This window comes from Saccostrea echinata, unplaced genomic scaffold (genome assembly GCF_033153115.1).
Source record: "Saccostrea echinata isolate AGI-Se365-2 ecotype Australia unplaced genomic scaffold, CSIRO_AGI_Sech_v1 ptg000001l, whole genome shotgun sequence".
In the NCBI taxonomy this organism is placed as follows: domain Eukaryota; kingdom Metazoa; phylum Mollusca; class Bivalvia; order Ostreida; family Ostreidae; genus Saccostrea; species Saccostrea echinata.
In genome coordinates, this window is record NW_026889750.1 from 39,283,187 (window position 1) to 39,300,220 (window position 17,034).

The following is a 17,034-nucleotide window of genomic DNA, read 5'->3' on the forward strand; positions in this document are numbered from 1 at the left end:
GTAATATCATGGTCATTTCTTTAAAATATTAGTATACAAACATTTAAACATAATTAAAAACATGTAAACAATTTTGATTTCTTAAATTGGCAAGTCATGGGCATTAAAATGAATAGCAAAAAAGAGATTTCTTTAATACACAAAAAATAAGTACTATATACACTGTATATGAAACTACTTCATTTGGCCTTCAAAAACATTTTTCATGATATGAAACGTCTATATCAGATTACCATAGCATTCATTAAAAATTCAATAAAAAATATGACTGGTCTCACAGATGAGTTAAGGCGTAGACACTGTTATGTACAAATCCACTTCCACATTTTGGGGGGGGGGGGGGGGGGGGGGTTGATATTTTTCACTTTTCCCTGCACTGTTTATATTTCTGCACTGTTCTGACATCATCTTCTTCAAACGCTCCACCTCAACATTTGATCCTGAATTTGTCTCTCAAGCATATACGATAGAAACATTGCAATCAGCTGAAATCATCCACTCACATGTTAATATTAATCTGTACATGGTAAAGTAAATTTGAAACATCTACTCCAATGATAGATCCGCAGATAATTTTTATTAAAAAAATTCAAGGAATTAAATTGCATCTAGATTTGCTATAAGCAATTCCTACTTGTTTTGAAATAAAGAATTTACTTGTACCTGTATGATAGCGATCCCAATGGTGATTCCTCCAATTATAGGCAGCTCTGTTTCCACCAGACCCAGAGCAGCATCAATACAGCCAATGGTATTTATAACAGAGATATCACCCCCCTTCAAAAAAAATAACATATTTCTTCTATGATTTCATTTTTTGGAGGAGGGATATATTTTGTCTAAATTTATTACATTTAAAAATGCCCAAATAAATTATGAGCATATAATCCATCTGAATAAATAACATTTAAATTGACGTGTTCGTTTTATGGATATGTTTCAAGAGTTAGAACAGTGTAGCACGGACAAAAAATACTTAGTTGAAAATTAAAAATGCATAAAAATCTAACCATCCAAAGTAACATACCCTTTTAAGGACTCCACTCCCACACAATATATTTGGAACTCCTGGCTACAAAAAAAAATCAATCAATCAAAAAATACATAAAAATACATAAAAAAGAGAAAAAAAATAATCAAGAAACCTTATGTGAAGAACTAAGACATTAATATCTATAGATATAACTGTAATTAAGTAAAAGTTGTCTTGTTGATTTGCTGTATCCACATTACAGGGTACATTTTCTTTATTAATTTTCAGACTTTTTACAATCAAAGTAGAATAAGGGACACTATGGCCCAGAAGATGGGGAAGGGGTAGCATGCAACTGTGGCCTTCCTGGATTTAAGGACATATGCAGCATACCTTACTGACTGATAATTTTTCAAGATATTCTTAATTTAAGATTATAGTGCCATCAGATGCTCGTAGACAAAAAATCAGCATGCATTACCAGGTGTTTTGAAAAGATATCAATTGATGAAAATTTTTGTATAATTCAAAAAAAAATATACAAAAATTACGAAACATATATACTAGATGTTTTGTTTATCCAAACTTGTTTTAGAAGAAGTGTACAACAGCATATAGAGACATTAAAATGTAGCAAACATTTCCTTTAAGTACTGGAACTTTTCAATTCCAGGGAAAAAGATGACTAAGTTCAAACTATGTTGCTTATGTCCTTAAGTTAACATCCAATCCTATCAAAACAAAAGTAGGAGAACTGCAACAGGAGTGAGGAACACTACAGACCAGAGGTGCAATTGTTAGTACAATTATAGTACTCATCAACAGAGTGTAACACTTACAAGACAACTGATGATAACTTTTACTTCAGAACATCCTGAACTTTACAGCAGGAGTGAGGCACACTACAGGCTAAAGGGCTAGGATTAGCCTGCTTGTACAGTTATAGTAGTCATCAACTCATCAATAGAGTGTTACACTTATTGTTGAACATCCTGAGCTTTACAGCAGAAGTGAGGAAAACTACAGGCCAGGGGTGCCATCATTAGTATTATTGTACTCATCACTAGAGTGTTACATTTACTGTCAGTATATCCTGACCTTTACTGCAGGAGTGAGTCACACTAAAGGCCAGGGGAGGGACAGGGGCTACAATAGCCTGTTAGTACAGTTACACAGTAATCACCATACTAACCTTTACAGCAGGAGTGAGGAACACTTTATGAAGGGGGGGGGATTAGACTTGCTATTGTTATTACATTTATAGCACTCATCAGTAGAGTGTAACACTTACTGTTAGAACATCTTGTACTTTACAGCAGGAGTGAGGAACACTACAGGCTAGGGGGCTAGGATTAGCCTTGCCATTGTTCGTACAGTTATAGTACTCGTTCTTGTTCCAGTCTCTGTAATTGTTCACTCCACAGCAACCCAGCTACAAATGGAAAAACACAAATAAACTTACAGGAGAATAAACAATGAATTAGTATTACATGAAAAATTCATAAATACCTATATAGATTTACAGCTTAATGGCTACTCTTTTATGAGAAATGAAGACAAATAATTCACATTTTAAAACAGGTGGAAAAATTTTCAGTCTTGTAATTTGTAACTTGTAATTTCTGTTTTGTAATTTACTGATTTTTTTCAAATTGTGAATCCTAATAAAAACAATTTTAATTTGTTTTCTGTTATATTCACCTCTTCCTGTAGCCAGTCTATGGTACTCTGTTTGTCTGGGTCATCCTGGTACGTAGTGATCAGATTATCTTTGAACAGGAGTGTAAACTTCTGTCTGAACTTGTCTTGGAATACAAATGCCAATACTGCACAAACTACCATCCCAAGAAATATTAACAGCATGGCAAAGTAGTACTGTAAAAAATTAAATAACATCAACAGTGAGTTAGGTATGTTTTATAATCATTCTCATAAAACAATAGATTGCACTTATAATAACACTTACAGTAAAACATGCTTATAGTGAACATGCTTATATTAAATTGACGCTTACAGTGAAGTGATTTTCATTCCCAATGACTTTAAAATATATTGTGAATCTAATGAATTACACTTATAACAAAGCAAAATCATCCATCCCTGGCACTTTGTGATGAGCAAGTTTTACTGTAAATGTTAAAATCAAAGATTTGTGTATCATTAAGCATGTTATGCACATAATTTTGGGTCAGCAAAGAGCCCAGATATTTACGAACTTCAATTTGAAATTCCACACAAGATAATTTTTCTTTTTATTTCACTAAGGTACTTACAAACTTCAAGAGGTAGATGTTTTCCCTGAGAGCACCGATACACCCTGCGTATCCCAGGATAAAGATAACAGCTCCAACGACCATGAAGATGATGGCAAGATCAAAGATGAGATCGTACACGGACTGTATTTCTTTGTGGTAATATTTGTGCTTTTCAATGTATGCCCAAATACCAACCCCTATAAGGACACCTCCAAACAGCTGAAATAACAATGATGCACATAATAGGTATAACATATAATTTGTGAATATTCCCACAAATTACTGATAAACAAGAGGCCCATGGGCCACATCGCTCACCTGAGTAACTTTGGCCATGCTGTTCTTTACCAGATCCCCCCCCCCTTGTAATACCTATTGTGGCCCCTCCCTACCCCCGGGTCCTGTTTGAACAATTTAGAATCTACACTACCAAAGGATGCTTCCACATATGTTTCAGCTTTTCTGGCCCAGTGGTTCTTGAGAAGAAGATTTTTAAAGATTTTTCCTATATATTTCAATGTAAAACTTGGATTCCCTATTGTAACCCTCGGGGGTCATGATTTTAACAATTTAGAATCTACACTACCAAAGGATGCTTCCACATAAGTTTCAGCTTTTCTGGCCCAGTGGTTCTTGAGAAGAAGATTTTTAAAGATTTTTCCTATATATTTCAATGTAAAACTTGGATTCCCTATTGTGGCCCCGCCCTACCCCTGGGGGTCATGATTTTAACAATTTAGAATCTACACTACCCAAGGATGCTTCCACATAAGTTTCAACTTTTCTGGCCCAGTGGTTCTTGAGAAGAAGATTTTTAAAGATTTTTCCTATATATTTCAATGTAAAACTTGGATTCCCTATTGTGGCCCCGCCCTACCCCTGGGGGGTCATGATTTTAACAATTTAGAATCTACACTATCCCAGGATGCTTCCACATAAGTTTCAGCTTTTCTGGCCCAGTGGTTCTTGAGAAGAAGAATTTTAAAGATTTTTTCCTATATATTGCAGTGTAAAACTTGGATTCCCTATTGTGGCCCCACCCTACCCCCTGGGGTCATGATTTTAACAATTTAGAATCTACACTACCCCAGGATGCTTCCACATAAGTTTCAGCTTTTCTGGCCCAGTGGTTCTTGAGAAGAAGATTTTTTAATGACCCCACCCTATTTTTGTCTTTTCTTGATTATCTCCCCTTGTAAGGGGACTTGGCCCTTTATTTTAACAATTTAAACTCCCCTTCACCCAGGAATACTTTGTACTAAGTTTGGTTAAAATTGGCCCAGTGGTTCTTGAGAAGAAGTTGAAAATGTGAAAAGTTTACAGACGGATGGACAGACGGACGGATGGACGGACAGATGGACGGACAGACGGACGACGGACAACGGGTGATCAGAAAAGCTCACTTGAGCTTTCAGCTCAGGTGAGCTAATAAAAATTAATACAATCTTGAATCTAGACAGCTTAATCTGTATATATGTCTTAGATATATACAGTGTATGTTAAATGAAAAATATAGATTAGTTAAGGTTTATATAATACAGTTATCATATTCTTTCAATGTCTACGTAGGCGAAAGAGTACTGGCACACAGTAATAGTTATATATATGCACACACATGTACCGGTATATGAAATAAAACAAGAGGCCCATGGGCCACATCGCTCACCTGAGCACATTGGCAAGGCAAAAGCTCAAATCAGTTCAGTATTGAAAAGATTCCGGGGGGAGGGGGGGGGGGCTTGAACTACCTGATGATGCTTCCATGTCAATATATAATTTGTTTTAGCAAATGGCTTTGTTGTACATGAGAAGATTTTAAAAAAAAATTCCCATATATTTCTCTGTAAAAATTTGATCCCCCATTGTGGCTCCTCCCTACCCCAGGGGTCATCATTTGAACAAACTTGAATCTACACTACCTGAGGATGCTTCCATATTAATATGACTAAACATAGCTTTTCTGTTCTTGAGAAGAAATTTTTTTCTATATGTTCCTATGTAAAACTTTTGATCCCCTTATTGGGCCCCACCCTACCCTCGGGGGTCATCATTTGAACAAAATTGAATTTACACTACCTGAGGATGCTTCCATATCAAAATGACTAAACATGATTTTCAGTTCTTGAGAAGAAGATATTTTCCTATATGTTCCTATGTAAAATTTTCGATCCCCCATTATGGCCCATCCCTATCCCCTGGGGTCATCATTTTAACAAACTTGAATCTACACTACCTGAGGATGCTTCCATATCAATTGACTAATCATGGCTTTCCAGTTCTTCATCAGAACATATCTTCCTATATATTTCTATTTCAGACTTTTATCCTCCATTGTGGCCCCACCCTACCCCTGGGGGTCATGATTTGAACAAACTTGAATCTACACTACCTGAGGATACTTCCATATAAATATGATCAATCAGGGCTTTGCTGTTCCTGAGAAGAAGATATTTAAAGATTTTTCCTATATATTTCTATGTAAAACTTTGATCCTCCATTGTGGCCCCGCCCTACCCCCGGGGGGTCATGATTTGAACAAACTTGAATCTACACTACCTGAGGATGCTTTCATATAAATATGACCAATTAGGGCTTTGCTGTTATTGAGAAGAAGATTTTTCCTATATATTTCTATGTAAAACTTTGATCCTCCATTGTGGCCCTGCCCTACCCCCGGGGGTCATGATTTGGACAAATTTGAATCTACACTACCTGAGGATGCTGCAATATAAATATGACCAATTAGGGCTTTGCTGTTATTGAGAAGAAGATTTTTAAAGGTTTTTCCTATATATTTCTATGTAAAACTTTGATCCTCCATTGTGGCCCCGCCCTACCCCCGGGGGGTCATGATTTGAAAAAACTTGAATCTACACTACCTGAGGATACTTCCATATAAATATGACTCATCATGGCTTTGCTGTTATTGAGAAGAAGATTTTTAAAGATTTTTCCTATATATTTCTATGTAAAACTTTGATCCTCCATTGTGGCCCTGCCCTACCCCCGGGGGTCATGATTTGAAAAAACTTGAATCTACACTACCTGAGGATACTTCCACATAAATATGATCAATCAGGGCTTTGCTGTTCCTGAGAAGAAGATATTTAAAGATTTTTCCTATATATTTCTATGTAAAACTTTGATCCTCCATTGTGGCCCCGCCCTACCCCCGGGGGGTCATGATTTGAACAAACTTGAATCTACACTACCTGAGGATGCTTCCACATGAGTTTCATCTTCCCTGGCTTTGTGGTTCTTGAGAAGAAGATTTTTAAAAGATGCTACTAATTTTTCACTAATTCTTCATTATCTCCCCTTGAAAGAGGGCGTGGCCCTTCATTTGAACAAACTTGAATCCCCTTCACCCAAGGATACTTTGTGGCAAGTTTGGTTGAAATTGGCCCAGTGATTCTTGAGAAGAAGTTGAAAATGTGAAAAGTTTACAGACGGACGGACGGACAGACAGACAGACAGACAGACGGACAGACGGACTACAGACAAAATGTGATCAGAAAAGCTCACTTGAGCCTTCGGCTCAGGTGAGCTAAAAATGACGATAGAACAAATGCTTTTACAGATGTTTAAAAATGTTGTCAGTAAGAGTCTTTGATTATTATTTGTTTAGAAATCTATCTCCAGTCAGTACATCTTTTCAGTTGCATATGTTACTCTAGTGAATCATATTCATTACTCAATCCATTTTTTCACAACTTTAGCATAATTTCTAGAATCACTGCCACAGGCACTTGTTTCGTATACGGGGTACCCCTACTTATTTTTACCACAAGGTATCTAACTCTTCAAGCTCGTATTTTGTTAATATATCAATCATTAACCTACTTTAAAATGACATCATTCGCTTCAAGATACTTTTTTCTTGTCAATTAAATCATTTCAGACGTCTCTGGTCGAGCCTTTTTATTGTAAACCACTTATTTATTCCTCGAAATACAATTTAAGACTTTAGATGGGATACAACTTCCCATCTTGACCAGAGACGTCTGAGACGATTTAATTGACAAGAAAAAAGTCTCTTGAAGTAAACGATATAATTTTAAAGTAGGTTAATGATTGATATATGAACAAAATACGAGCTTGAAGCAGGGGTGCCTGAAAGTGAGTTAGGTACCTTGTGGTAAAAATAAGTAGGGGTGCCCCGTATACGAAATAAGTGCCTGTGATCACTGCACCTATTTTAACAAATTTAACTGCATATATATACCACTCTTGAATTAAGGAGAATAAAGTTTAAAACAAAGGACCTTATTCCATTCCATGGGAAACTAAAAGTGAGCATACCGGTAAAGTGACTTTATTTAACATACCATCTCTCCATACATGTAACTAACAGGGAATTATTTAATCTTAGACTAATTATAAATCCTGGATTTTCAGAAAATTTTGAAATCAGGTGTAGTGCCCGAAAACTAACTTAGTTTTGCTTGAAATTATCAGTTTTCACTGTAGTAGATACTGTCTAAATGGGTAAGTGTGTATATAAGAAGCTAATATAATTGAATTATTGTTTATTTTTATTCATTCATGTTTTTATTGTCTTCCAATTTCATATTTTTATTGTTTATTTTCAGTCATAATTATTATTTCTAGGGTAAATGTCTTTTATACAGTGTATCTGGTGTTCTAGTGTTGTATCTGTAGAAAATAATGACGCATGCGCAGATGGGGGTTAGTCGATGCCTGGCATCAAAAATCGACTAACCCCTATATACGCATGCGTCATTATTTTCTCGCTAAATTCTGCAGTTTTCTGCAATCAAACGGCGATATTAAAATAATCCATCGAATGTCCGTCATTAAATTATCCTACGACTCCACTGTTATCGCAAAACGTTCCTTCCGAGTTGTAGATATCCATTAAACATTGCCAACAACGCACGGCTTCATAGTCCCCATGAATGAAGACCCGACTAAAGAAATAACTCGCAGCAAACGAAAATACATACCGATGCGTATTCAGCACGACAACTGCAAACACCTACATATGTTTTCACAACCGTAACAACTTTTAAATCCAACGAAACGCCCAGAAAAACGCAGCGATGTAAACACTACCAAACTTACAGCAGCTTCCTAATGCAGACAACCACTACTCGACGTCACAGTCGTAAAATACGACGTCACATGTACACTCTTTTCCCGAACTTTTCTAAAGCAAAATGGCGATTAAGCATTGTACGTAATATAAGGCATACTGTCTTTGTTGTTCAGCACACGTACTTTTAATTGTTTGCAAAAAGTTCTCCTTTAACCAGGTAATTAAATATCACAAGCGGAAAGGAAACCTGAATGTCTTTAGTACAGAAATCGGTCTTTGAAAATTGAAGATCCATGATCCGCCCACTTGTTTCACCTCCAGCTAAGAGGTGCATATTTAGTGTGCAAATCGAGAGTTTTCAAGCCATTGTGACGTCACCCTCAATAATTTGTAACAGATCAGTGAAATCTTATAAATGAATCAATAAAAAAAAGTAATAAAGAGTTAAACTGTGGAAAACATTAGTTTGAATTCTTCTGTACCATAAACAAATTCTCAAGCCTTTGTGACATTACTCTTAAACTTGCAATGACGGGGAACAGAGAAAAATACTGCGTCATAAATATAATAATAAAAGTATTTGAATACACCAGTCAGATTAATCCACCCCGTGTCTTTTTTTTCTTGTATACTTTACAAACGTATTTTTTTTAGACAGAATCCCCCCCCCCCTTGGCGAAAAACGGATCGAGTACTCAGTTCAAATATTTTTATTTTTTATTAATTTCATCATCAAAATATATATATATTTGTATTGGCTCAAAAAAAAAAAATATTGAACAAGTTAAATTGATGCAAAGCATCAAATAGACCTCAAAAATATATAAAGCAAAAATATATAGAGCATTCTGAAGTATTTCCAAAAGAAAGAGCACCCCCCCCCCAAATGCATTTATGGCAGAATCTAGGAGAGGTGGATCTAAGAAAAAAAATTAAATATTTTCTTCAGTGGCATGTCTGATGCACCTTGGAATTTAGTGTTTTTTTTTTTTTTATTTTTTATTATAGCCTTAAAATATTTCTGAATCTAGGGAGAATCCAGTGTGCAAGTCTTTCTAAGACACTGTGAGTTACCCCAATACCCTGCATATTTCAATTACCCATTGAGAAGAAGGTAAACATGGCCTATTTACACCCTTCATACGTTCAAAGGCAACATTTCTCAATATTTGAAATTTCAATTCTTTTCCCCAGACACTCTCCTTCCTATCTATGCCCTAAAATCAGTCCATCCCACTCCGTACGAATCCTAAGACATATTTACGGGGGAAAAAACCTGCGCTTTGCGTGGTCAATGAAATGGGGTAAATTAGTAACCTGTGGCATACTTATACTTTTTAAAATCAAATTAAGGGTTACATACAAATTCCAACATTTATTTTAATTTCCTTTTTATTTAACTTTGTTTATTGTTTACTCTTTTATTTTCTATAATAATATGTTTCATTTTAAATGTATTATTATTATTATTGAGCACATAAAATATTGAAATTATGCCACCCCCCACCCCCCTCCCGAAAAAAAAAATTAAAGGCGTCATATTATTCTTTAAAAATAAAATTTAAAGCTTTAATCTTATATCTGTAAAAATTTTGGATCCTTCCCTCAACACTGTTGACATCATTTGTCTCGGATAATATAAAGATAAGCGTAAGCCAGCGTTAACTGCGCTTTGATTGAATTCAGTCTACATGCAGCTACACCAGAGAAAATCCACAGAATTTCTTCCCATGTAGAAAAGTGCATCTTTATGATAGATTTCTACACTTGTTCGACTTTTCTGTGTATTTTTTATCCCCTCGCAACGGAGTTGCGTGTTTGTTTGTGGGTGAGTGAGATAATTCTGTGCGAAACGGAAGTGACGTAATTTGCATTGGAATCGATGTCGGATGCTGCCTTAGCTTATGGATAATAAATTGCACAGCTCGATCACTATATAATAGTATGCTGCTAATCTATTATTATTATCATTTTCTTTAGCGTCTACCTTCTCAATATTTTTGTCCCAGTTTCAGACAATTGTGGATATGTTACAAATCTTGCATTTTCACGAGTATCTTATTTGTGGTATTGTAATCTTCCATTTACACCTACATGTTAAATATAACATGGTTAATATTCTACCATATTACGATATTTTAATATTATTTAATTAAATGTGATATTATTGTAATAATTGTATTTGCCCTCTGAGGGCCCTTGATTGGTGAATGAACATACTATTATATATCATATTTCAACAACATGGGAATGGAAAGGGGCTGTAAGCCTTCGAATGAAATTGTCCATACAAGGACTCTTTTCGGACAAACTATTATTGCGCAGATTTAGAGGGATATCTGGAGTGTCCAACTCCACCCTCGGATATTTTCTGCTACATAAAATTTAAATAGCAAAGTAAACCAGAATGACCCCCCCCCCCGTTTAAAAAAAAAACTCAAGACACTTAGGACACCTGGTAAAATGTGATCGAATGAGTCATTTACATGTCCTAACACCCGCTCCCAAATAGACTGTTCGCTGATTCTTGGCTACTCCAAAAAATTGGAGATTTTTTTTTTTTTGTTGGAGTAGCCCCCTCATTCTCCTAACCTCAGAAAATAATCACACGTTTCAAAGCACACCATCATGTAAGAAATATTAATTTGTTTATATTTCACATAAATTAATCCTTCTAAACGTAAATCCTGTCTCTCTATATAGCGTCCCTGCATTGATGATTTTCCTGGTCGATGTTCACAGGCTCGACTTGTAGTACTAGTTAGTAATGCAGTGCTGGATTTTCGAACTCGCAATCGCGTGGCAATATTGTATATAGGAAACAGATCACGTCACATTTTGATAAAATATTTTGGAAAAAATAAAATAAATAATGATAGTGAAGGTAACATTATGTAAGCAAAATCATATAATTGTTCTTTTTTTGCTGTGAAAATTGTTAGACTGGAGTGATGCTTTCATAATATGCACAGTATTATTTTTTCTTCGAACAACAGTTAACACTTAACATGGAGGTTTACAATTCCTTAATTTTGTTGATACTAATGTAGATTAAATATTATCGATGATGTAAACCTTTTGTCTTTATATGCTATTTTTAAATATCTCGTTTCAGCTGATGCATAAAAAGAGAGATTTCTTTTTATTGACAATACAGCCCCGTAGGATACCTGGGGGTGGGGGGGTTCTAAGTATAGTTTTTCACTGTTGTAAATCTTTATTTAAATGCATCCTGTAGTCTCCCCCGTTTTGTTGCAGCATTTAGATCGAGCACTCGCAAACTCCTGCAGTTGAAAAAGAAATATACTAATGTACAACCCCCCCCCCCCCCTTCGAAATAGGTGTTTTGAGTTTGGAGACTTTAGCTTTTTTTACTGCATAGACATGATAAATATTGCATCTCAAAGTAATTACCAAAAAAAAATCTCAGTAAATGCTGATGATAGATTTATAATTAAGCTGTCAGTGCATAATATCAAATAAAGTAGTTCGTCGTATAATGTAAGCGTTATTGTTTATATTTGCCGTAACAGCTACAAGCAAATCCTTTAAAAAGAAAGTTGACCTAGCGCTGTGGTCATCATAAAACACACAAGTAGATATCTGAACCATTGGTTTAGGTTGCTGAATCCATTAATTGTAAATAAAAAAGGCATAGTGATGAACTGGGGGGGGGGGGCAATTCAGAAAGGTGAATCTAGAATGGGCTTCACATCGGCAATGGCATTACTCATTAGTCATTTTATATGCATTCTATAGTTTACTGTATTTTAAATTTTAAGGTGAAAAATAAGAGATCAGTAGAACCAATGAGCACCTAGTTTAAAATATTCCATGCAGTGTGGTACTATTTTGTAGCAATCGCATCTTCTCGGGTCTTTCCGGCAAGCTTGGCAAGCATGCATATCCGAGGTTGTTATCCGAGCGTGTCGTAAAGTAGTTAAGAAAAGCTATATATTTATCATAATTTTAGAATTAACTGATATCTTCAGTCTTTGCATTATAAGACCTAAGTAACTGTTACCTTTCGTACATTTACATGTATGTACAGGTTAAACAACAAAGCACGAATCTTTTACAGATAATGAAACGAAATTGTCATGGTACAGTTTATCTACAGTTGTATTCCCAGGATGCCCTACCGTGAGGTCGAGCATGCGTATTCCAGAAAAAAAAGAGTAACGTAGTTACTAGCGAACCGATCACAAAAAATAATAGAGAAAATATGTAGTAAAATTTGTTGTTACACCACGATAATTTATTTTTAATACATCACATTTCAGTAGTAATCATTAATATTGGTATCATCACCTAACATAGATCCAGGGTAGTATGATGATCACACGTTGAAAGATTGCTGCCGATTTCTTTCTTTGTTTCCTTCTCCAACTGTAATTGGCAAAATGGCAGCAAGAACATTTTAATTAATTTTTTTTTCTGTTTAGCGTCCATTCATCTTTCAAAAATCTACCCATCTATATAGTTCTTACTATTTTAAGAGCGATAATGGATCGACAAAAGGAAGACTAAGTGGGTTTTTTTTTCATAATAAACAAAGAAAAAGATATTCTAAAATTCACGGTAATGCCTAAAATGAACACATTTGCACTTTGATGGTGTTGTATTTTCGCTATACATGTATTTTCCTCAAACGTTACCGATGGTGAGAACGCAAAGTACGATTCAAATTATTTTAATAAATAAATGCATACATTCAGTACTTTAATGTAAACACAAACATTGGGCTAATCCAGGAGAGGTAAGGCAACAGCACTTAAAACGGCATCAATATGTGAAAAATGGAGAGCTTATCTAAGCAGTTCAAATTTCAATTGAAGTTTTTGCAGACAGAGACAGATAGAAGGACAGACGGTACAAAAGCATTATGCCACCACCTACATGTAAGTTCGTCGGGGGGGGGGGGGATATTCCTCTAGCAAATTCTTCTGAGTTTCATAGTTAGGATTGTTGGCACATTCAATCTCATTTAACAAGCATGCATTCAAATCTAAATAGTTTGGATACATAACTCAAAATGTCTGTCTGTATGTTTGTTTGTATGTTGTTTCACGTCCCTCTCAAGAATTTTTCACTCGTATGGAGACGCCACCACTTGCCGGTGGAGAGCTGCAAATTTTGATCTATACTAGGCACTCAGGGCCATTGAGCAGTAAAAGATCTTTTTCGTGCCAGCACCTACTGCGACATGGGACCTCGGTTTATATAATCTTATTCGAAGGACTGGTCTCCACGTCCCGTAGTGGATTCGAACCCGCGACGTAAGGATCAACTACATACTCCGCAACTCTAGAGCAGACGTTCTAACCACTGCGCCACCCTAACGACCAACTCAAAATGAAGTACATGTATCTAATCACTAGTTAAAATAATAAACAAATGCTAATATTTGTGTTTGTAATTCATTAAACTGGAGTTCACAGGATATTCAAATATTATCTTTACTTTAAAAAGAAAAAAAATCCTCAGCTGCTTTATTTGTGTATTTGTGGGGCTTGAAAATGAAGGGCATTTAGCATAATCACTTAAATATGAAATGAAAGTACATTAGATATATGACGTTTTGTGTGAAAATATTATCAAGCATACTTTACAGAGTGGATTGATCATGTGTTTAAAAAAAGGGGGAGAGGGACGATCGTCCGAGTAACTATATGCTTATTCTTACAAACAAAGGGTAAAGCATTAATTCATGTTTGTGGCCACAAAATCCATGACTTCAAAACTTTTTATCTGGATTGCACAAAGAAAACAAATTCATTCAAAAGAATTCACAATTGATTTACTGGCATCATGAGGAATAGACCAAGCATGAAGCATCGTTTTTCAAGAAATGGGGGGGGGGGGATAGTTGATGACGTCTGAAAAATTTTGACAAGCATGCCCCCTTCCCTGAAAAAAGAAAAGAAATAAAAGAAAAATACCAAAACTTGCAAAACTTATTTCGGGGGGGGGGGGGGGCAATTTAGTACCATTAAATCTGCTGAAGAGACTTCTATACAATAGCCAGGAACCTTGCTAATGCCCTTAAGTACAAAACAGTAAAGCTGCAGTCTCATCAGACACTTCATTTCTTTTAAAAATACAGATGGAATTGCAGGTACATGTATTGAGATGCATACATAATACGTTATCATAGATTTCTGTAACATGATTTTCACCTCTAATTTTACATACTCAGTAAATTAAAATGGTATCATATAAAAATATACAAAACACAGTATCACTATATTGCATTTAACCGAAAGCCAAGGCTTGATGCGCGAGTCAAAGACTCAAAGGAGGACGAAATGTGTGTGTAATCTCTTAATTTTTTGTCTTTACAAAATTCAGGATGCAAAGACATGTTATGTAATTACTTTTATTTAATTCGTTTTAGACTTTCCGATGAGGATGACAGTTATTAGAATAATGATAAATAACTTAACATGCAACTTCTGGAAATACAAGTACTCTAACCCCCCCCCCCCTTCCCCCTTTTTTTTTTATTTTTGTTGAATGGGTTATTCAGTATGGGTCGACAAAATATTCTCATGGTGTTTTTGATAAATATTAAAACGATTTTTGAAGGAATCTAACTTGCGAAGAACAAAATAAAACACTCGCGGCCAGCACCTAGACATACCATTTGACATACTAATAAATTTATGAAAGTATCTTTTAGTGATCGAGTTTTCACTTGATAAAATATATATATAAGCTTTTCTGAAACAAAAATCGTAAACAAAGATTTAAACTTCAAAATGTTTTTAATGTTATTTTTTAATGTAGAAGAACTGCTCTCTTAGACGATAGAAATTGAGCAATGGACGTCATCTAAGTCCTGAGTCATTTAACGGAAATAAAAGCGCAGCACTTCCTTGAGTAGTGTTTGGTAACCCCCCACCCCCACCCCCGCCCTTCTTTTCCTCGGCGATTCTGATTGACATTTCCTTCACAGGTGGCCTGGCAGGGATAATAGCTCGAGTAAAACTGATGAGCATGTTATATCTCTATATTGCTATTCATAATGAAAAAGATAATTGTAGCACAAGAGTTTTGATGGAAATGTGCTACATGTATTACACCGAATCTGTATATTTGAAGAATTTTCCCCCGTTAATGACAGATCTACTAGAAATTATAGGGAAAGAATGGAGCGACTAATAGTATATTCGGGGGATATCATACAAGTATTTAAAATACGTCGACAGTAACATATATCTTACTCATTCCATATACTTCGATTTTTCGGCAAGTGACAATATAGCTAAGATTTTAGTCGAACTTATAATCTATAAAGACTAGTTAAAAATTATAAAAAGCGGTTTTATATCCATATATCTCGGCTGAACCAACGGTAAATATTTATTTAAACTGAAATCCATTTGCTATTTGCTAAGGCACCTGTATAAACGATAAGAAGTCGACCCCCTCCCCCCCGTTCCAATCACCCCCCCCCCCGTTCCAGTCAATCCACTTCTCGTTAGTTCTTGATCATACACAAATCAATCGATAAAAGGTTTCAATACAAATTCATTTCGGGGGCTGGTGGGGTATCTCAAATAAACGGATTATCTACAGTATATTTACATGTACATCAAGTACTACTATATCAATGCTGCCTTGTGGAGAATCGTTGTGCCTTACACCTGATTAATCAGTAATAATTTGTTTACAATACACAAGACTTGAAAACTAAATGATTTCCACAGTTTATCTCTTTATTACTCTTTTTATTGATTCATTTGTAAGATTTCACTGATCTGTTACAAATTATTGAGGGTGACGTCACAATGGCTTGAAAACTCTCGATTTGCACACTAAATATGCACCTCTTAGCTGGAGGTGAAACAAGTGGGCGGATCATGGATCTTCAATTTTCAAAGACCGATTTCTGTACTAAAGACATTCCAGTTCCCTTTCCTCTTGTGATATTTAATTACCTGGTTAAAGGAGAACTTTTTGCAAACAATTAAAAGTACGTGTGCTGAACAACAAAGACAGTATGCCTTATATTACGTACAATGCTTAATCGCCATTTTGCTTTAGAAAAGTTCGGGAAAAGAGTGTACCTGTGACGTCGTATTTTACGACTGTGACGTCGAGTAGTGGTTGTCTGCATTAGGAAGCTGCTGTAAATTTGGTAGTGTTTACATCGCTGCGTTTTTCTGGGCGTTTCGTTGGATTTAAAAGTTGTTACGGTTGTGAAAACATATGTAGGTGTTTGCAGTTGTCGTGCTGAATACGCATCGGTATGTATTTTCGTTTGCTGCGAGTTATTTCTTTAGTCGGGTCTTCATTCATGGGGACTATGAAGCCGTGCGTTGTTGGCAATGTTTAATGGATATCTACAACTCGGAAGGAACGTTTTGCGATAACAGTGGAGTCGTAGGATAATTTAATGACGGACATTCGATGGATTATTTTAATATCGCCGTTTGATTGCAGAAAACTGCAGAATTTAGCGAGAAAATAATGACGCATGCGTATATGGGGGTTAGTCGATTTTTGATGCCAGGCATCGACTAACCCCCATCTGCGCATGCGTCATTATTTTCTACAGATACAACACTAGAACACCAGATACATTGTATAAAAGACATTTACCCTAGAAATAATAATTATGACTGAAAATAAACAATAAAAATATGAAATTGGAAGACAATAAAAACATGAATGAATAAAAATAAACAATAATTCAATTATATTAGCTTCTTATATACATACTTACCCATTTAGACAGTATC

The 17,034-nt window shown here is 35.5% G+C and overlaps 1 protein-coding gene across 1 annotated transcript in view; it reads right to left on the bottom strand.

Annotated features, from left to right (window-relative positions):
- Positions 1-17,034, bottom strand: part of LOC133191355 (structural maintenance of chromosomes protein 3-like) — a 49,282-nt gene that overhangs the window by 28,609 nt on the left and 3,639 nt on the right. The window contains exons 2-6 of the mRNA XM_061327115.1: positions 3,247-3,447; positions 2,675-2,848; positions 2,265-2,405; positions 1,028-1,072; positions 664-777 (exon numbers count right to left, since the gene is read on the bottom strand). Of these exons, the coding sequence (XP_061183099.1) occupies positions 664-777; positions 1,028-1,072; positions 2,265-2,405; positions 2,675-2,848; positions 3,247-3,447 (675 nt within the window). The remainder of the gene's footprint in view (positions 1-663; positions 778-1,027; positions 1,073-2,264; positions 2,406-2,674; positions 2,849-3,246; positions 3,448-17,034) is intronic.